The 20,110-nt window shown below is 51.6% G+C and overlaps 1 protein-coding gene across 15 annotated transcripts in view; it reads right to left on the bottom strand.

Annotated features, from left to right (window-relative positions):
• Positions 1-20,110, bottom strand: part of TRIP12 (thyroid hormone receptor interactor 12) — a 1,120,962-nt gene that overhangs the window by 225,862 nt on the left and 874,990 nt on the right. For all 15 annotated transcript variants that reach the window (XM_085634980.1, XM_085634991.1, XM_085634979.1 and 12 more), the window contains one exon: positions 250-377. In XM_085634980.1, coding sequence (XP_085491106.1) covers positions 250-377 — 128 coding nt within the window. The remainder of the gene's footprint in view (positions 1-249; positions 378-20,110) is intronic.

The raw sequence follows: 20,110 nt of genomic DNA, 5'->3' as shown, positions 1-20,110 counted from the left end.
GTTAGGATGCCCATAATATATGCCCCACACAGAGGACTTGCACTCTACAGAACTGGAGAAAGTTCCTGAAATGCATTAGGTGTCAGGTGCAAGCTAGGCTAGTGTTTCAGGTAATTCCCAAGTCTATCAGTTGTATGCAAGTTTACATCACTAAGTAGGCACAAATTAATCAAGAAATCAATTATTTCTTGTTACAGGTTATAAAATGTCAATACAATTTAGCTAAACTAGTGCAAGTCAAAGTCTCACCATGCCACAGCTCATCATGCTTTTTTGCATTTCTTGGGGAAGTTTTGGTTGGAGCAGTTTGCGCCCTTCCTCTTTTACCACCAACACACTCCTTGTTACCCTCTTCATCCTCTTTCACTGGTTTATACCTGTAATAGTACAGATTTCAGTACAGAATTAAGAAAACTTTAAATAAGGCAAGTGCAGACAAGTAAACATTTCTATTTTGTAGCGTTTTTTGCTTCCACGTGCTTTATGTTAAGAATCAACCAAACAAAATGTCTTAAATTACCCTGCTGCAAAGAATTGATTACAAATTTGAATATATATTTAGAGTATATTTTGTACTTAATAAAGGGAAAATAACTTAGAATCCTCCCAGGTATCTATCAGGGAAATCTCCAATGAAAGTATTAACACTCAAAATCTTAACCTATGTGAGTGCCAAGGCAAATTTAAAATGATTTAAAAAAAAAAAACATGTATGGACATCTAAGTGCACATTTTTTTACAGAACAAGTTACCTTCGGTAATGCAGTATCTGGTAGAGACAAGATCTAGCCGCAGATTCCTCATCTTTGAATTTACCAGGCGTCAGACTGAATCTGGAAGATTTGTGCGTGAGCAGTACCCCTGTGCTTATAGGTGGTGTAGATCGGCTACGCGAAGGCATTGTCCGCACCAGAAATGATGTCCGTGTCACCTATACTGGTACCACTTCAGCGCGCTGACGTCAGTTAATTTTCAAAACTTTCCACGCCAGGAGTGTGTCAAAACTAGGACCCTAAAAGGGATCAGTCCTAACCCTAGAAACTTGCCCACAGAGTGGGGAGGATGGGTGGGTCAGTAAGGAATCTGTGACTAGATCTGGTCTCTATCGGATTATGCACTACCAAAGGTCAGTAACTTGTTCATGAGATAGAGACATCTAGCCGCAGATTCTTTAACTTTGAATAGATATCAAAGCAATACCATCCCTGGTGGTGGCTGCGGACAAATTCTAAACTAAAAAGTACTGCAGGACCAAAAGGGTGAAGTGCCCATCAATGCAGACCAGGCAGTATTGTTTGGTAAACGTGTGCAGGGACGCCCACGCTGCAGCCTGGCAGATGTCCAGGACCGAGACTCCACATGCTAACACGGTGGTAGCAGCTTTTGCCCAGGTGGAATGAGCCCTTAAACCCTCAGGGGGCTGCTTCTTGGCCAATGCACAGCAGATTTTAATACAGAGAAAGAACCAGCGCAAAATGGTCAGTTTCTGTACTGCCAGACCCTTCTTCGGTCCAACATACCCCAAGAAGAGTTGGTCATCCACCCGGAACTCTCGTGTGCAGTGAGGGTAAAACGTCAATGATCTTTTTAGGTTCAGACTGTGGAGTCGCTCCTCTTCTTTTGAGGGATGTTATAGAGTGCAGAAAACGGGCAAGGTGACTGACTGGCCCACATGGAATGGTGTTAGCACTTTCGGTAGGAAAGAGGCCTCAGTGCAAAGAACCAATTTGTCTGGAAAAAGAGACAGGAATAGAGGCTTGGATGATCAATCCTGAAGCTCACTCACCCTTTGGGCAGATGTCATTGTCACTAGAAAGGCTGTCTGAATGGTGAGCAACCGGAGGGGACAATTAAGAGGCTTAAAAGGAGCACACATTAAGAATGTGAGAACCAAATTAAGGTCCCAGTGAGGCATAATTAAAGGAAAAGCAGGAACATATTTACAAGATCTTTAAGAAACCTATTCACAATAGGGGAATTAAAGAGGGTTGGTAAGGCAGCTGCAAGAAGGCAGACAGAGCAGAAAGGTAACCTTCTAGAGTGCCCAGATCAGAGCCATACTGGGCAAGGGTAAGAATAAGGAGGACATCAGAAAGAGAAGCAGAAAGAGGGTCCAAAGACTTGTTTGTACAATATAATACACATTTGTTCCACTGGCAGGTGTGTACAGTTGTGGTGGAGGGATGCCTGGCTGCCAGAATAACACTGCAGACTTCGGGAAGAAGGTCGAAAGCGGTCAACTTTCACTGCTCAATCTACCCTGCTGCGACAGAAGATCCTCCTGAAGGGGCAGCCTGTTCAGAGAATCGCTTCTCATGCTGAGAAGCTCGGGATACCTGACTCGGTGCCCAGTCTGAAGCCACAAGATTGACTTGGGCCTGATTGTTCCTTATCTTCTTGAGAACCATGGGAAAAACGTGTACAAATACAACTTTGCAACCAGATCGAGAATTACAACCTCCTAGACAAACACCAATCCGGCTTCCGTCAAGGTCACAGCATGGAATCTGCTCTCATCCACATAATGGATGACATACTAAAAATGCTGGACCAGAACGAATCATGCCTATTGATACTTCTTCTTGATTTATCCTCCACGTTCGATACAGTTAATCATGACAACCTACTGTCCCTACTGGAACGAAGGAAGGGTCTTACTGGCCCTGTGTTACAATGGTTCACCTCCTTCCTAAACAACAGAACTCAAAGAATCAAGATGAAACACTCACTCTCTCAACCATCCATGGTCACCATAGGGGTTCCTCAGGGATCAGCACTTTCACCCATTCTTTTTAATCTACTCATGGAGCCCTTGGCAAACGCGTTGAACTCTACAAACATTCTTTATCACCTATATGCGGATGACACCCAACTGTATATGAAAATCTCCTCACCAGACTTCATCTCCCTCAACGCTATCCTGCGGAATACTCAAAGCTGGTTCACTGACAACCACCTCATGCTTAACACCAAAAAAACGGAATTCCTCCTCATCTCCCCACCCAATCACACACCCAAGATAGACGTATGGTTGAATCAGCTAACTTCCTTTGACTGTTCCCCTCATCACTGACCCTGCAAAATCCCATAGACAAACACCTGAACATGCAGGTGCAAATCTCTAAAGCCACCATGGGAGCCAATCACCAGTTGAGTTTACTAAGGAAAATTAAACCCTGCCTCCCACAGACTGACCTAAAAATGGCGGTACAAGCCCTAGTGTTACCAAGGCTGGACTATGGAAGTACCACTCTATGCGATCTCGCCAGATACAAGCTGGCACCGCTGAGGGCATCTCTTAAGGCTGCGGCCAGACTGGCCTCAGGATTTAAAAGAATAGCCACATTTCCCCTACCTTGAAAGCTCTGAACTGGATGCCCTACGAGGCAAGAATACACCCAAAAGTTCACTTGCATGACCCATAAAGCCCTGCACAGCAATACCCTCAGTTACTTAGCACTAAAGCTAGAACGATCGGGAGGATGCAGACAATTGCTAAGTGCGAGCTCACTACTACTGAAACCACAGTCCTTCCATAAAACGAGTACCGTGCGCAGAGATTTCTCAGGGATCGCACCGAAGATTTGGAACTCCCTACCTTCGGCTGTACGTTGAATCCTTTCCTTTACCTCCTTCAAAAAAGAAGCGAGAATGCTTCTAATGAACAAATTCACATGCTAAGGCATCATACTTTACGCTGACTTCTAGTGACCATGCTATCCATCTATTACCGTCTACCTCTTTTGTATTGAACTGCGAATACCGAATGTATGTATGCTTCCTCATCCTGCTAAGGTTGAATAACTGTGTAATGTGATGCGCTCCGATTCCCTCGTGGATCACTCACCGCCGACTACAAGGCACCTATGCTATGCATATATATGATCTACTTTTTTGTGCTGAATTGCAAATACCAATTGTACCTTTACTACCTCAACCTCCTAAAGCTGAAAAACTAACGTGAATTGCTCTGATTCCCTCGTGGATGATTCTTTGTTGACTACTAGTCACCTAAGCTATCTATTTACTATTACCTACCTCCTTTGTATTATGGCAAGCACCGAATGTATGTACACCACTTCAACCATCTAATGTTCAATTATGTTATATTGTAAAGCGCTCTGATACCCTCGTGGGTCATGTTCGCGCTATATAAAACTTTATAAATAAAAAAATAAAGGGCAGAAGTGGTATGGGCGAAAAGGAATACAGGAGGCCTGAGCTCCACTCGAGATGAAAAGCGTTGTCAAACGAGAGCCGCCTTGGAAACTCCAGTGTGCAAAACTGCTGACAGTGTGCGCTCTCGGTGAAGGCCAACAGATCTAACCAAGACTTTCCCCACTGCTGAAAGACCTTGCGCCACCTCTGGATGGAGATGACATTCATAATCGGCTAGGCATCGATGGCTGAGTTCATCCACTCCGGCATTCAGAAAACTAGCCAGGTGTTGAACCATCAGGAATATGCCCTGCTGTTCCGGCCATTCCCAGACGCAGGGACTCTTGGCAAAGGGTCTATGACCCCACCTGCCCAGTTTGTTGCAGTACCACATGGCGGTGATGTTGTCTTTGAACACTTGTACCAGCCTTCCCTTGATGTAAGGTAGAAAGGCTTTCAATGCCAGGCAGATCGTTCAGAGCTCCAGCATGTTTATGTGGAGTCCTGATTCCACCGGAGACCAGAGTTCTCTGATCTCCACCTTTACCAGATGGCCATCCCATCCCAGGAGTGACGCATCTGTCACTTCTGTGAGATCTGGTCGGGGAATGGAGAAACTTCTGTTTCTGACCCAATTCAGTTTAACCACCACTGCAGGTGATGCAGGTCCGAGATGTTGACCATATTGGAGATCTGGTGTAGCATCCACTGGAACTTAAGGTCCCACTGCAGAGCACGCATATGCCATCTGGCATGTGTCACTTTTAGGATGCAGGAGCCCATGAGGCCCAGCAGCCTCAGTCATGGTCATCGAAATGCAGGATAGAGGCTGAAACATCGGTGTCATAGCCTGAATATTCTGGACTCCCGGCTAGGGAGGATAAGCCCGAAACTGCACTGTGTCCAGAACAGCTCCGACTAAAGGGAGCGTCTAAGAGGGAGTCAGGTGTGCCTTCGGCACGTTGAAAGTGAACCCCAGCGAATGCAGAAGGCTCGCTGTAGTTTGGAGGTGGGAGACTACAGCCTGGGGCGGATCCGCCTTCAGCAGCCAGTCGTCGAGACAGTGAAAGATTGGTACCTCTGACTGCACAGATGAGCTGTGACCACCGTCATCACCTTGGTGAACACCCAAGGGGTGCTGGTAAGGCCAAAAGGGAGCACGATCAATTTAAAGTGCTCGTGGCTTACTGTAAATCACAGGTAACTCCCATGGGCAGGCAGGACGGCAATATGAAAATAGCAGTCCTGAAAGTACAGTGCTATCATCCAGTCTCCTTGGTCTAGGGCAGACAAAACCCAAGCCAAAGTGAGAGTCTTGAACTTCTTCTTGAGGAAGAGGCTGAGGGTTCTCAGATCTAAGATAGGTTGAAGCCTTTTGTCATTTTGGGAATCAAAGTAGAGGGAATAGCGACCACTGCCCACTATGACACCAGAACTCTCCTTATGCCTCCCTTGGTCATACGTTGGAAGTAAAAGGGGAGGGGAAGATTAAAAGGGAAGGGAGTAGCCCCTCTGAAGACCCACCCGTCTAATGTTATGGACTGCCAGTGGTGGAGAGGACGGATTCTGCCACCAACTTAACACCCATGATCTTGGGTGTTAAGCACAGTCTGGGAAGACTGCGTGGGATGGTGGCTGGAGTATAGTTGGTGAAGTTGAAAACCCCTTCCGTAGCCACGAAAGGGGAGATTGGCATACTGGGGTTGACGCGAGGCAACTGAGAGGCACAAGACTTGGCCGTAGCCGGAGAGTCCTTAAATCACTCTAGCGCCAAGTATGCCTGGCTTCAGAAAAGATGGTAGCCATCAAAGGACATGTCCATGAGGAAAGCCTCGACATCCTCCTGAAAAGCCAGATATTCTCCGCCAGGAGTGGTGTCTAAGCACACCTGTCGTCGAAACCCCCATACCCAGCGAGTCGGGTCACATCCAAACCACACTTAATGGTGCATCTCTCCTGTCCTTGACCGCTTGGAAGAGCACGGCCCGGGCCGCCTCAGGGACCTGTGGCAACAATTGCACAACCATGTCCCACAGAGTGGTGGAGTAGTGGCCCCATAAGCATGCAGTGTTCACTGATCACAAGGCTGGTGGAAGAATACAATTTCTTCTCCAAGCTGTCCAGCCTCTTGGATTCCCGGTGCGGCAGGGAATGCGCCATGGGACGTAGAGGCTTGGACAACTAAGCTCTCAGGAGTGGGGTGTTGAGTGAGATAGTTTGGGTCACCAGGAGCGGGGTGGTGGCGGCGAGTAATTGTCCTGTTCACAGAAGCCCCTGTGCTGGGCTTGGACCAGGTTTCCAGTAGGACATCCTTAAGTGCTTCATTAAAAGGGAGCAAGGGTTCAGAAAAGAAGCTCCCGGCTGTAGCACTTCTGCAAAGATGTTAGTCTTGACTGCCACTGAGGGAAACTCGAGATCTAGGACCTCAACTGCCCTCTTCATCACCATGAAATAAGATGCTCCCTCCTCCGTAGCCACAGTAGGGGGAAGAAAGCAATTGCTCCATGTCAGATTTGTGGATGTAAATGGGGATGGCGCTTGGAGCATCGGGATTTGGACCGGCATCGGGGGGAGGCGTCTGTGGCACGACCAGCGCCGGTCCTGATGCGGGATCGGATACACAGGGGTCCGCCAGAGCAGAGGCTGAAGCCGCAGAACCCGATGGGCCGCCCTCCAAAGCCGAAGATGGGTCTGAGGGGTCGGTCCTCTCAAAGTACATAGCGCCAGACCTCTAAAAATTATTTTATGTGAGTGGGGGATGCTCCGATCCTGGAAAAGGAGCGAGGCACAGAATCGGCCCTGGGAACGATTCCGCCGAAAACCATGCTGCAAACCTTTATGCTCTTTCATTGCGTCAGCAGACGGACATGGAGAAGTTGAAGCACTCTTCAACTTCTTGTGCGTCCTATGTTTCTTACCCAAACGTCCTGATGACCTGGAATGGGAGGAAGATGATTTAGAGCTTCTGGAGGGGTTCTGTGACATCCCTTTTGATTTGGCCCGGCAGTCCGAGCACAACTTGGAGTCATGGTTGAGCTTGAGAAGCCACGAACAAACCAAATGTGGGTCCGTAAACAACATGGCGCAATGACAGGCGCCACACAGTTTAAAATCTATCATCCTTTAAGACATCGCCTCAACACACCAGGAGGAAAAATTACTCCTATAAGAACTAGACAAAACATTGAAAAAGTTCTGTCAAAAAACAATATAGGGCTACCTCTTTCTCCGGATCAACGCTAACCGGTGAAGAAAGAAAAGAACTGACATCAGCGTGCCGTGGTGGCGCCTATATAGATGACCGGGACGTCCCTTACAGCGCAGACAACACCGTGTGGAAATAATATACGCCACCTACCAGCGCACAGTGGTAGTGCTCACGCAAAAATCTTCCAGATCCAGTCTGACTCCTGGAAAATTCAAAGGTAAGGATTCTGCTGCTAGATGTCCCTATCAGATAAAAAGTAGCCAGTAAAACATTAAAATTTGCCTTGGACACTAAACCTCTAAAAACGCCATTATTTTAAATGGAAAAATAAGGAAGTGAGTGGTTAAACATCAAAGCCTTATACAAAGGAAACACCAGAGTGCTGCTTAAGGGTAGACAGAACTTGTGTTGAGGCATGCAAAGCAGTGAGACAGTTGACAGTCAGGTAATTTCGAATCTTTAAGCAGTTGTACGACCTCAAACCTTAACACTTTTCTATCTCCACCGGTTTCCAGTGAGACAGGAGAGTTGATTATGAATTCAATTAAAATTCTCATTATGGAGAGATTAGCTTGCATACTTTGAACAGTTTAAGGTGGAACCAATGCTAAGAGAGCAGATAAATGGAAAAAGAAAAATAACTAAAAATGGAAGTTTCACAGCAGCACTTGGCGCAAGTGTGCACTTAAACAGGCAGAAAGGCATACAAATGCATGTTTCACTGGTCCCTAAATTTCAAGGACACTACTAATGTGGCCAACTGTAGCCTCCTTTCCAGTTAAACAAGCATTTGCAATGCAATAGGTCTCGCATTTACGCAAGTTTGAGCTAGTGATTTTGCAAATAACAATGCCTTTTATTCTTGTTTTCGTTTTTAAAACATAAATAAAAGGCATTGTCATTTACAATGCCTATAGCTTAAAATTGCGTAAATGCGAGACCTAGTGCATTGCAAATGCTTGTTTACGCCTTGAAGCCGCAGCACTATGCGCTGTGTAGCCTGAGTAAAATCGTGAGATTCTGGGCAAATCGCTTTGCCTCGAGGCCTAACAGTGTAAAAGTGTTGTATGTAAAAATGCAAAAATCCGCCGTAGATTCTGTGGTGTGGTGCTGTTCTAAGTATGTTCCCTATGCCCCACCCACCCCCTCCATCGCGTGGACACCATGCGGCCCAGCCTCAAGGTGCGTCCGCTGCAGGAAGAGTGAGTGTCCTCTGAGAAGAAATAGAGCCTCGTGAAGGACGCGCGACTCGGTGCACACAAGAGAATGGCGCGGGATTCCTATACAGAGGTGGTAACCGCAGTGGTAATATATATCATCGGCCAGAGCGAAACCGTATACAGACCAGTTCAGCTGCTGGGTGATGGAATCAGGTACAGACCCCGAATTTACAGACCATTGATGAAACTCCTTGGTTACAGTCTTCGGACACTACAGCTCGAGGTACGTCACACAAGCAACAGCCAATGAATGGACCAGAAGAGAGCAGTAATACAGCGTCACACGCAGCATCACACCCGCCCTGAGACAGAACCATAGGATTATAGTGGGGAGGAGGCTGGGCTTTCTATAGCGCCCAGAAGCCGCAACAAGCAGCGTATATTCACCATCTAATATGCGTAGTGATGAGAGGTAGCAGTAACAGCATCTTAACCTCCTTGAGAGCCACGGTTGAAAGGAGGCTGGACTGCCCGTAGCACACCGAAGCCGTGATAAAGTCCGAATGGGCGCTGCAGAAACATGTCTAGCATAAGTAGGGATACTAGGGGTAACAGTAACAAAGCATAAGAAGGAGCATAACATACTTCAGAACCATGGAGGAAAGGAACATTGACTTCTTGGAGAGCCCAGAAGCCACCTCACAGTGAGTATAGTTATGGTTATGGAGACTTGGGGGGCATTGTCAAATAGTGGTAGTGAGGGAATCAGTGGCGAGGTGGTCATGGGGGATAGGGGGGCGCCAACAAACATTGTCGCACATGGCGCCACCACTGCTAAAGCCGGCCCTGACTGGGAGTACATGTAACTATTGTATGTAGAGGTTTGGAAGAAAGAGTAAAAAAAAAAAAAAAAAAAGTTTACCCCTTTCTGGTCCTGATAATTCTTATAAGTTTTAGGAAGGCATTTACTAGAGATTATTTTCTTAGCACAGTTGGACTCTGGGAATGAGGGGCAAACTGAGTGCTTCACTTAAGGAGAGGGAAGGGGCGGTTCTAGTATTTTCGGGGCCCTGACAGAAAGGGAATGTGCGAGGTCTCTATAATTTGCATGCAATCTGACCCATTCAGGGCTGTTTGCATCTCTATGGATGGCCCTGCTCCTGAAGCTGCTTTTGCAGACCCTCCTGCTCAGCCCCCTATAAGCACCTCTGTTACATCTCACAAAGGGCTGAAGGTGTGAGGTTTGCTTGTAGGTTGAGCGGGGTTCCAACTGCTGGGGCCACTAAACTGCGGGACACTGGGCGTCCTGCAGCGCCTCTGTATGGGCCGCAGGGTATGAGGTCTGATTGCAGGAGAGAGAAACCTGTAGAATGCGTCTCATTCAACTGCAACCATAGGAGGGGAGGACCCTAGTTTCGCCTGGCTACACCACAGCATCGAGGCACAGGGGAAGATGGGGGTTGGGGCACTCCTGTGGGCACAACTGCAACGCTTTGCTCTCGATTATATGAGCCAGAGGGATGGTGTACCGTGTCCTGGCTGTGGCGTACCAGTGCCGAGCCCAGAGCAACTGCCCAGGACTAGCGCCGGCCCGGATTAGTTATCCAACTCAAGGCGCACGTCAGAGGGGTATGGTATGAGCTATAGGTTAATAACTGCGCAAATGGGATAACTTGCAATTAATGGGTAGCGCGAGTTTCTAAGCCATTTGTAGGAGGCGAACAGGGGAATAATTCTGCATGTAGTAGCGTGAAAAATTGGGTTTGTTATGGGCTAGGAATGGTAGGTGAATGCGGAAGCGCCTATTGCCCGCTGCTCTGGCGATACAGAGGTTTCAGCTTGTGGCAGCTGTTTTTTGACGCTGCACAATTCTGATTACAGGACCGGGTAATCCTGCAGATGTCACCATTGATTGCGCTGACGAAGACGGCGAGAGTTCGTCATCCCATGTGCTGGCCTAGTTCTGTCAAGTGGACGGAAGAGACAGCAGTTGGAGAACAAGCATTGGCCGCACGCGCGCCTCGCGCTTGAAGTTAAAAAAAAAAAAAAAGAAAAACAAGACAAGCCCAGCGGAGCGTGGCGCGCGCGTGCTTGGGGGTGGGGGAGCGGACCCTTTGAAGTGCTCCCAAAAGGCGGATTGCATGGCGGCACGATGTGCGTGATTGTGCGCGTGCTAGCCATGCAATCCGCTTTTTGGGAGCACTTTTCAAACCCGCTTTCTATAGTCTCGCTTACGCGATAGCAAGGTCGAGACCTAAAAATGGGTGTTGGTTTCCTTTCAAGAAATGTGTAAACAGTCTGGTAACACATTGCTATACAGGACTGGACCTAGCAGGCTACGGATTACTTGGATAGTGCAAATAGATGCATAGCTGTTTGGACTTTCTAATTTCTCTAGTTGTGATGTGTAGTGGCAAATAGCGCTCTTCTCCTCAAAAGGGTGGAGAAAACCAGTATGCTGGTCAGGGTTCATTTTAACAAAAGAGGTTGGAGCAATATATTATGATCCAATCATAGAAAGGGACTCCCTTCAACATCCTGTATCACATCTAACATGGAAGCCTAGCCACCACAGGCAGTTAATTTGTTGTCCAAGAGTCCTGAGTACCAACTATTTAGACATTCATACCCTCCTGAAAAGATCTTGAATGCAGATGCGTCTGGTGCAGAATGAGGATGCAGGACACCAGAAGAAAGGGCTAAATTGGATTCAAAACATTCTCTACTCTGAAATATCATCTTTAGTGTTGTTTCTGTCTTTCAATGCTCTGACAGTCATCTGATATTCAAAGTTCCCTAACATCCTGCATCCCTATTTGGCAGCTTATGGTCATCAGTCAAATATCCAGAATGTGGTTAAAAAAAATCAATTTCTCCTCAGACTAGATACCATTAGCCCAAACTTCATGATGAATGGAAGGACCTGGAGCTAGAAATGTAAACTAATAGCACGTCATTAATTGTTCATAGCTTTTAGACACTTGGTAATATAGAAGTGTCGATCTTGTATATCTACAGATATCATCTAGGAGCAAAAAAACTCAGAACTACTAACCATATCAAGTTTATTTTGTTAACCACGTGTATGATGTTCAGTAGCAAAATGGTACTCTGCTGTTTCCTTATGGGCTTTTCTGACACAAAGAAATTAGTCCACCTGTGACAAAGCGCCATCTTTCTTGCATGGTATGCCCCCACTTTTTGCTGAATGTACTTTGACTGAGTGTGCCCTGGACTCCTGCCAATCAGGTGCCCAGGGTCTATGTTCCTTCCCTAAAAACCAAACTGGCAAACCCTGGCCACATGTCACCCCTGGTAAATGGTACCCATGGTACCCAGGGTGCGGGCGCGGACACACACACACACACACACACATACACACACACACCACCCCCCCCCCCCTCCCCTCGCAGGCTGAGTGTCTGGGTACAAGAAAAAATAGAGTCGACATGGCACACATCCCTGTGTGCCATGCCCACCACCTACACTGCCCTGGCATACATCAGCCACCCCTCTAGCTGGGTGCCCTATGCCAGTGGTGTGGATACAGGAGCATGAGCCCTGTGCACCTACAGTACCCAGGTCCATTCCTGGGCACTGTCAAGTGCAGTGCTGCCATTTAAGAGTACATGGTGCTGAGAGCTCGTCAAACACGAACTTCACAGCACCATAATGGCAACACTGAAGACTGAGAAGTTTGGTATCAAACTTCTCAGCACATTAAACCTGCACTGATGCCAGTGTGGAATTTAATGTACCAAGCACCCCAGAGGGCGTCTTAGAGATGCCCCCTGAAACCTAACCTACAATCCACATCTGGTCTGGGAGGCTGCCTAGGCTGCCACACAGCAGACATGTTGCTGGACCCCTGGGTAGGAGAGCCCCTGCTCTCCTGGGCTTGCAACAATGCATATCCTGGGGGCATGGCCTGCAGCCGACAGCAATGGCTGCGCGCTAGTGAGGCTCTGAGGGCGACGTAGTTTCCCCTGGCAATCCGACCCTTTATCCGTCTACTTATCCTGCCCCCAAGACAGCGAAAGGCATTGGAAGGCTGGGAGCGCCGATCGGGCTGGCCCTGGTCCGCGGGGAGTCCCGGGAGACGGCGGAGGCTGGGAGATCAGTGACGGCCTGGCTCGGCGCCGGCGGCCGCGGACTAAATTTCCAGGTCCCGGCCGACGGCCCTAAGGTGTGCACGAGAGACCGGCGGGGACGCGTGACTGCACCCGCTGCCGTGCGAGAAGAGGTGCCGGCGACACGACGCATCATCGGGGGCCTGGCCAGAGGGTCCGCAACGGCGGCTCGGCGGTGTGGGCGTGCAGGGAGAGGAGCGCTGCCCGTGCGGTGCCTAGAGGCGGAGCCAGCGGGGGCAGTGGAGCCGGCTCCCTCGGAAGCTGCACGAAATCGGGCATTGCAGTGAGCGGGTGCGAGCGGCGGACCCCCAGAACCATCGGTGCGAGCGGTGACCTGAGCGGCCCAGTGACTCGGACGCCTGCGGTGTGGGTGGAGCCGGAGCGGTGTTGGATGGCGAGTGAGACCCTGCGGCCTAGACCCGCGCTGGCAGCCGGGGACTAGATTTAGGGCAGCTCCAGCGGACGTGAGTGGGACCCGGCGAGCAACCAGTGCGGCCAGAGAGGATCCTACAGACAGACGCGCCAGAAGTGAGAACCGGGGAGCGGCGCGTCCCCCCCCCCCCCTGGCGGCAGAGATTGGAGTGGGAGCGGGCGGGCTCCACAACACGGCCCGGGGCGCCGAGGGCGCGAGACGAGGGCCAAGCCATACGGCCTAGTGCCGCGGAGAGGGCGCTACATCCGGTGATTCAGGGCAGGATTGACTGCCGTTGGCGTGGGGGTGCCCGGTGTCCCCTCGGGCCCAGAGCCGCTCCCAAAGTGCGGGCCCTACAGCGCCAGTGGCTACGGTGAGCTATCCGGGGCGCCGCCGGGCACGGTGGTGACACTTCCTCACATGCTCACGGATATCCGTGTGGGCACAGCCGCCGACCCAGACGCCTCGATCTCCCTCACCACTCCTGGACCGGGGAAAGCCGACAGGCCGCGCTGGTGTACGTGACTGGCGGCAGGCGGCGGGGATTACCTGGCACTGCAGGCCGACCTAGGTGGAGATGGGGGGGAAAGGGCCCACGTGGGTCCGCGCAGGCCAAACTCGACAAATATGCCTTTGCCAAAGACTCAAAAAGCCCCCCAGGGCGCAAAGAAATCTCGACGGGGGCCCCAGACTCCGGGGGAGCGGCCAAGGTGACATTGGACGATATTATGGCAGCTCTTGCTAGCGTACAATCCACGGTGGGTTCAATCTCTGCTGATGTTTCCTTCCTTCGAGCGGATTTCCAAACAATGAACGCCAGAGTGACGGAGGTGGAGCACGTGGCGAAATCCCTCACTAAAGACACTGCTTCCCTGCTTCAGCGAGTTGGGCAGCTGGAGACTGACAACAAAATCATGGCGGCAAAGCTCGATGATCAGGAGGGTCATTCTCGGAGGAACAACGTTCGCATTACTGGGGTCCCGGAAGGTGAGGGGACCCATGCAATGGACCTATACGTCGAGAACCTCATTCAGTCCGAGCTACAACCTCGGGGACTATCCGCCCTCTTTGCAGTGGAGAGAGCGCACCGTGTGCCGGGCGGTAAGCCCAAACCCGGGGCGCCGCCAAGACCCATCCTGGCCCGCATCTTTAACTTTCGAGATCGGGATGTTATCCTCCGGGCGGCGAGAGTGGCACCGCCGGTGCGAGTCGAGAATTCTCAGGTCTCCTTCTTTCCGGATTACACGGCGGCGGTCGCTCAGCGCCGCAGAAGCTTTTTGGAGGTCAAGAAAGAACTTCGTAAGCGGGAGCTGCCGTACGCAATGCTCTTCCCCGCGAAACTCCGGGTGGTGGCGGATGGTAAGACTCGCTTCTTTGAAACGCCAGAGGAGGCCCACGATTGGCTTGAGGGATGGCAACGTGCAGGGGGTGATGAGGCCTCGCGACGACATCGCCGACAAACGACAGCAGCGCAGGGGGACAGCACGAGCACCGCGTCGGAGCGCCAGGGCCCGCCCTCCGCAAATGAAGACAATGGGGACCTGCACGGCTCTGAGTAGCGGATGAACAGGCGGAGTGGTGCTGAGGGGAGACACACACGACCGGTGGGCTGAGAATAAGGGACGATAAAATGCTAACCCTCGCCCGCCCTTGCCTGTGCCGCGGATGCAGGGTCTGCCCAGCGGGATCACTAGGGCCTCTCGCTGGCGCAGGCCGGATAGACGGCTGTCTTGGAGGTTGGGGGACTACAGTATGGACCCTCGGACTCTTATCCCCCGGCACGCAAGTACTGTTTATGGGATCAAAGCACTCTGCTCAGTTGGGGAGGCGGGCAGTTGGGGATCCGTCTAGCAGGGAAGCAGGGAGGGGGGTGGTGACTGGGGGAGGGGGGTGGTGACTGGGGGGGGGGGGGGGTTGTTTTACTGGTTTGCGGGGCTGTTGTATTGTTCCCTGCTTTGATGTTCTTTATTATGCACCTGAGGTCTGGGGAGAGGGTACACCCACTCGCAGCACGATTGCGCACCACCCATGTATTGGTGATCCAGAGTCCACCACAGGGTTTGCTCCTGCCACATATTCGCACACACCCACGGCGCGCACCGCAACAAACTAATGGCGAATGTAGCGGTGAGTGAGCGTCAGGGCCCGGGCGCCCCGCTGAGCGTGATGTCCTGGAATGTAAATGGCCTGGGCAATAAGATTAAGAGGGGTCTGGTCCTGCAACATATTAAGAGACACACGCCATCAGTGGCTCTCCTACAGGAGACTCATTTGGCTGGCACGGCCGTGAAGGCACTGGATAGATGGGGATTCAAAATGGCAGCGCACTCAGAGTTCACCTCCGGCTCCAGAGGGGTGGGGATCCTCCTCCAAAAAAGCTGTCCCTTGGTGGTGACTGGGACCTGGGCAGATGACCAGGGGCGCTTTGCAGCGCTGTCGGGCCAATGGGAGGGCTGTAAATTTAGTTTTGTCACGGTCTACCTCCCCCCTGCGCTTCACTCACTAGCCTTCCCAGCCCTCGGAAAGTTCATACTGGGCCTACCCCAAGGAGAACTAATAGTGGGGGGCGACTTTAACGCTATAGTGGATTCGGACTGGGATAAGCACCCCCCAAGAGGGCCTGGCACGACCCCTACACCCATGCGAGGCTTCCTGGACGCCATGGGGCTGATTGATTGTTGGCGCATGCGACATCCCACTGACCGACAATTCACACATCATGCTAGCGCGCACAACAGTCTCTCACATATTGACTACCTCCTTGCCTCTCCCACGTGTGTCACCCGCATACAGGAGGTTAAGCACCTCCCCAGAGGCATCTCCGACCATTCCCCGATGCTGCTAACTTATTCCTCGGGCCTCTCGGGTAGGAGGTGCACCTTCCCGATACATCCTGGCTACCTTAAGGTCCCTGGCGTGCGGAAGACGTTGCATAAAACTACGAAACAGTACTTTCCAGAAAACTGGCACTCGGTCGCCTCGCCGATTGTCCTCTGGGAGGCCTACAAAACAGTGCTGCGTGGGCAGGCCATTGCAGTAATCACAGCTCATAAGCGGGAAGCGTCACGGCAGGTGGCTACCCTGGAGGTGGCGGTGGAGGTGGCGGAAGAGCAGCACACCAAAGACCCCACTGAGGCGAACGCTCATACACTCAATCTAGCGAAACAGGCGTTTAGAGACCATCAGTGGGAGGCGGCCCGGTTGCGCCTGGCAAAAACACAACACACAATATACGAGCAGGGATACAAGGCGGGTCGCCTACTCGCGTGGCTTGACAAAAAAGAGAAGGCCAACCGCTGGGTGGCGCGGCTGCGCCTACCATCAGGGGAGGAGGTGACAAACCCGGACGACATAGCGTCGGCCTTCGCGGCCCACTATGAGCAGGTCTATACTTCCGCTGTGACAACCACTGTAGAGGATAATCTAAAATTCCTTGCAGACATCCGACTTCCGAAACTGGCCCCGGAGGACGCGCTTACGCTGGAAGAGAGTCTCTCGGCGGAGGAGATTGCCCTCGCTATTCGCAACCTTCAGTCGGGAAAGGCGCTGGGACCGAATGGGATCCCAGTGGAGCTGTTTAAACGTGAGGCAAACACGATAGTGCCGCACTTGCTGCAGATGTACGAGGCCAGTCTGGCGGAGGGGGGTGCTTCCACAAGTTGTCAGGGTAGCGACGCTGGTCGCAATACTGAAACCTGGTAAGCCCCCCACCGAGTGCACCTCCTATAGGCCTATCTCACTCTTGAATGTGGAGGCCAAGATATTGGCGAAGCTATTAGCGACCCGTATCCAGTCACATCTGCACACACTTATTCATCCCGATCAGTCCGGTTTTATGCCGGCGCGTAACACTGCAATGAACATCAGAAGGTTGCACGGCATAATGGCCAGTGGGCCGCACATCCAGGAGGATGCAGTTATACTCTCGCTGGACGTGATTATGGCCTTCGACCGAGTGGAGTGGCCCTTCCTGTTTGCGGTACTAGTGCATTTTGGTTTTGGGCCAAATTTCTGCGCGTGGGTGTGGCTCCTCTATACAGACCCTCTGGCACAGGTGACGGTGAATGGCCGACTGTCGAGAGAGTTCGCGCTAGGCAGGGGTGTCCTCTCTCCCCCCTACTCTTCGCTCTGGTTCTGGAGGCCTTGGTGGCCTGGATCCGGCAAGATCCAGTTATCTCCGGGCTTCGATGGACAGAGAGCTGGGATGATCGTATCTCCCTCTATGCGGATGATATCTTGGTCTATCTGACGCAACCAAAGCGGTCCATAGCTGCATTGCTAGATATCTGTGATTCCTATGGTCGCTTCTCGGGCTATTCGATTAACTGGGCGAAGTCTGTGCTCTACGTCCTACAGGGGCCTCCGCCGCAACTCCCTGACGGAGTATTAATACCAAGAGCGGAGGATGGTTTCAAATATCTAGGTATCCACATTGCGTCAGACCCAGCGCTTTTCCTGGAACGCAACTTGCTGCCAACCCTCAAACGATTGAAAAGTGATGTCAAGTATTGGCACTCCCTGCCACTGACTTTGCTGGGGAGAGCGGCGTTATTCAAAATGATGGCTCTCCCTCGCTTCCTCTACGCGCTACAAAATGCGCCCGCTCTAGTCCCAGACGCCTACTTTCGATCTATCAACGCAGAGGTGGGTTATCTGCTGTGGGAGGGTAAACCTCATAGAATAGCGCTCTGCAAGCTCATGTGGAGTTGGTACGATGGGGGGGATCGCGCTGCCCAACATCCGTCTATATTATTGGGCGTCCCAACTTATCATAGTTAATCACTGGATGCACGCGGCGCAAGATGAACCCGCTACGAGAATGGACAGTGCGCAGCTGGGCCTCCACGGAGTCCTCCAGGCCCTCTATGTTAAGTCAGGGACGAATAGGCTGCAGGGCCCTACAGCGCACACAGTACAGATCTGGCGCACGGCACAGCGAAGGCTGGGATGGGAGGGGGTGATTACGAGACAAACACCACTATGGATCCCCCCTAAGATAGGTGTCGGTCATCTGCGTAAAGAATTTGAGGGGTGGGATCGCATAGGCATTTCCAAGGTCGGAGATCTCTGGAGGAGGGGCGGGGTGATACCGTTTGAGACTTTGCAAACAGACTACCAGATGAGACAGACCGAGCAATTTAAATTCTTCCAAATCAGGCATGCACTACAGAAAGCTATACCCAAAGGGACCACACCACCAGAGTCCTCCCCGCTAGAGGACCGGCTACTTGCAGACCACCTCACCAAGAAAGCTATCTCACTGACCTACCGTAAACTGGTGAATCATCAAAAAGACCCCACGGAGCTCCTCGAACAAAACTGGGAGGCGGCAGTGGGGCCCATGGACGAACTAGAAGGGTTTGAAGCGCTAGCGTCTCCCCGGGAGGTGGCCATCCCGTCCAAACTAAAGCTGGTGCAGCTAAAAATACTGCACCGGATATACTACACCAGAACTACGCTCCACAAAATGGAGAGGGCACATAGCCCGCTATGCCTACGGGGGTGTGGACTGCGGGGCACCTTCTTCCACACTCTATGGATTGCCCGTACATAGCTGCATACTGGGGGGAGGTCATGGGGACGATCTCACAGGTTACCGGTCGCACGGTCCCACTGGAACCCCGAATGTGTTTATGGAATGTGTGGGATGCTACTGACCTTAACCAGGCTGATCAAACTTGGGTGACTATCGGGCTAGCGCTGGCGAAGAGGTCCATTGCGCAATACTGGGGGGCGCAGGCAACCCCATCACACGGGAGATGGGGCCGCGACATGGACAGTGCCATGACAGCGGAGAGGGTGGTGTGTACGAACAGAGGCTGCCCCAGGCGATGGCAACGAATTTGGGGAAAATGGAACACGTTTAGAGGCAATATCTGTGAACCCCCGGTTGTGGACTCAGAGTCCGAGCTGAGTGACTGAAACCGAAGCTACGCCATTATCGCGGCCTGGGGATGGACGTGATGTGGGATGGATGTGTGGGCGGGGGGAAGCGGGGGGTAGTTATAGCGGGAGGGGTGTGTATGGATATTGGTTTTTGTTGCATGTCAGGAAAGGCCAGTAAGCTACCAGAGGTACTACATTGGAATATTATGTAATGATGAAAGGTGCATTTTTGTTTTTGTATGTGCTAATAAAATGTTTTTTAAAAAAACAATGCATATCTTGGGCGAGGTGCAAGATCTCCTCCCCCAGGATGGGCAGGGGGAAGCTTCAAAGGCATGCCGCCTCTGTGAGCTTACCCAGGCCACTGGCAGACCCCACTCTGGCGGAAAGCCTATCCGGAAACCCCAAATAAGGACAGGGGATGTGCCAGCCTGCCAACCCCACCCCTCAGGTTGAAGCACATCTCCGGGCTCTCGCCATCTTGAAGATGGGAGGCCCTACCCAATAAGGACTAGCCTACTGCCCCCCTCCCACAGGAGAGTGGCAGAATAGGGGGTGTACCCACCCCAGGACAGGGACCCCTTGGTCCCTGCCCTTCCCCTAGCTGTAACGCCCCTAAATCTAGTATATAGAGGCACACTGAACCTTCCTTCCTCAGATTCCAAACTACAAAGAAGAGCAAGAAGAAAGAAGACCTGCCATGCAGCTGCTAAGAAGAGGAAGACACCAACTGCTTTGGCCCCAGCCCTACCGGCCTGTCGACCCTCAAACCTGCTCCTGTTACAACCCGGCACCTCTTGTGGCTAGCAACCTCACAAACCCCGGAGGATCTGACTACCTTTTGGCTCTAAACACCTGGGACTCCCATGAGCAGAGGCTCTGCTCAAACTCAGCATCTAATCCCTGGCATCAGCCCGGAACCGCGAAACCAGCACACTCTGCACCCGCCAAGCCTGGCCTGAGCCGGAGTGAACAAAGACCACGAGGACAGCACCCAAGGACTTCCCTCGATGCTCCCGACGACGCCTGCAGCCTCAGAACCAGGTACCCCCCCCCAACCGCGATCAACAGAGGGTAAGATTTTCCGACACCAAAAGGCACCCCTGCACCCGGCGCCCTGCGGCCCCCTGTGCCCAACTCCTGGGTACCTACCTAT

The sequence above is a fragment of the Triturus cristatus genome, chromosome 11 (assembly GCF_964204655.1).
Source record: "Triturus cristatus chromosome 11, aTriCri1.1, whole genome shotgun sequence".
In the NCBI taxonomy this organism is placed as follows: Eukaryota; Metazoa; Chordata; class Amphibia; order Caudata; family Salamandridae; genus Triturus; species Triturus cristatus.
Note: the sequence above shows the minus strand (reverse complement) of the source record. Positions and strands in the feature narration are given on the sequence as shown.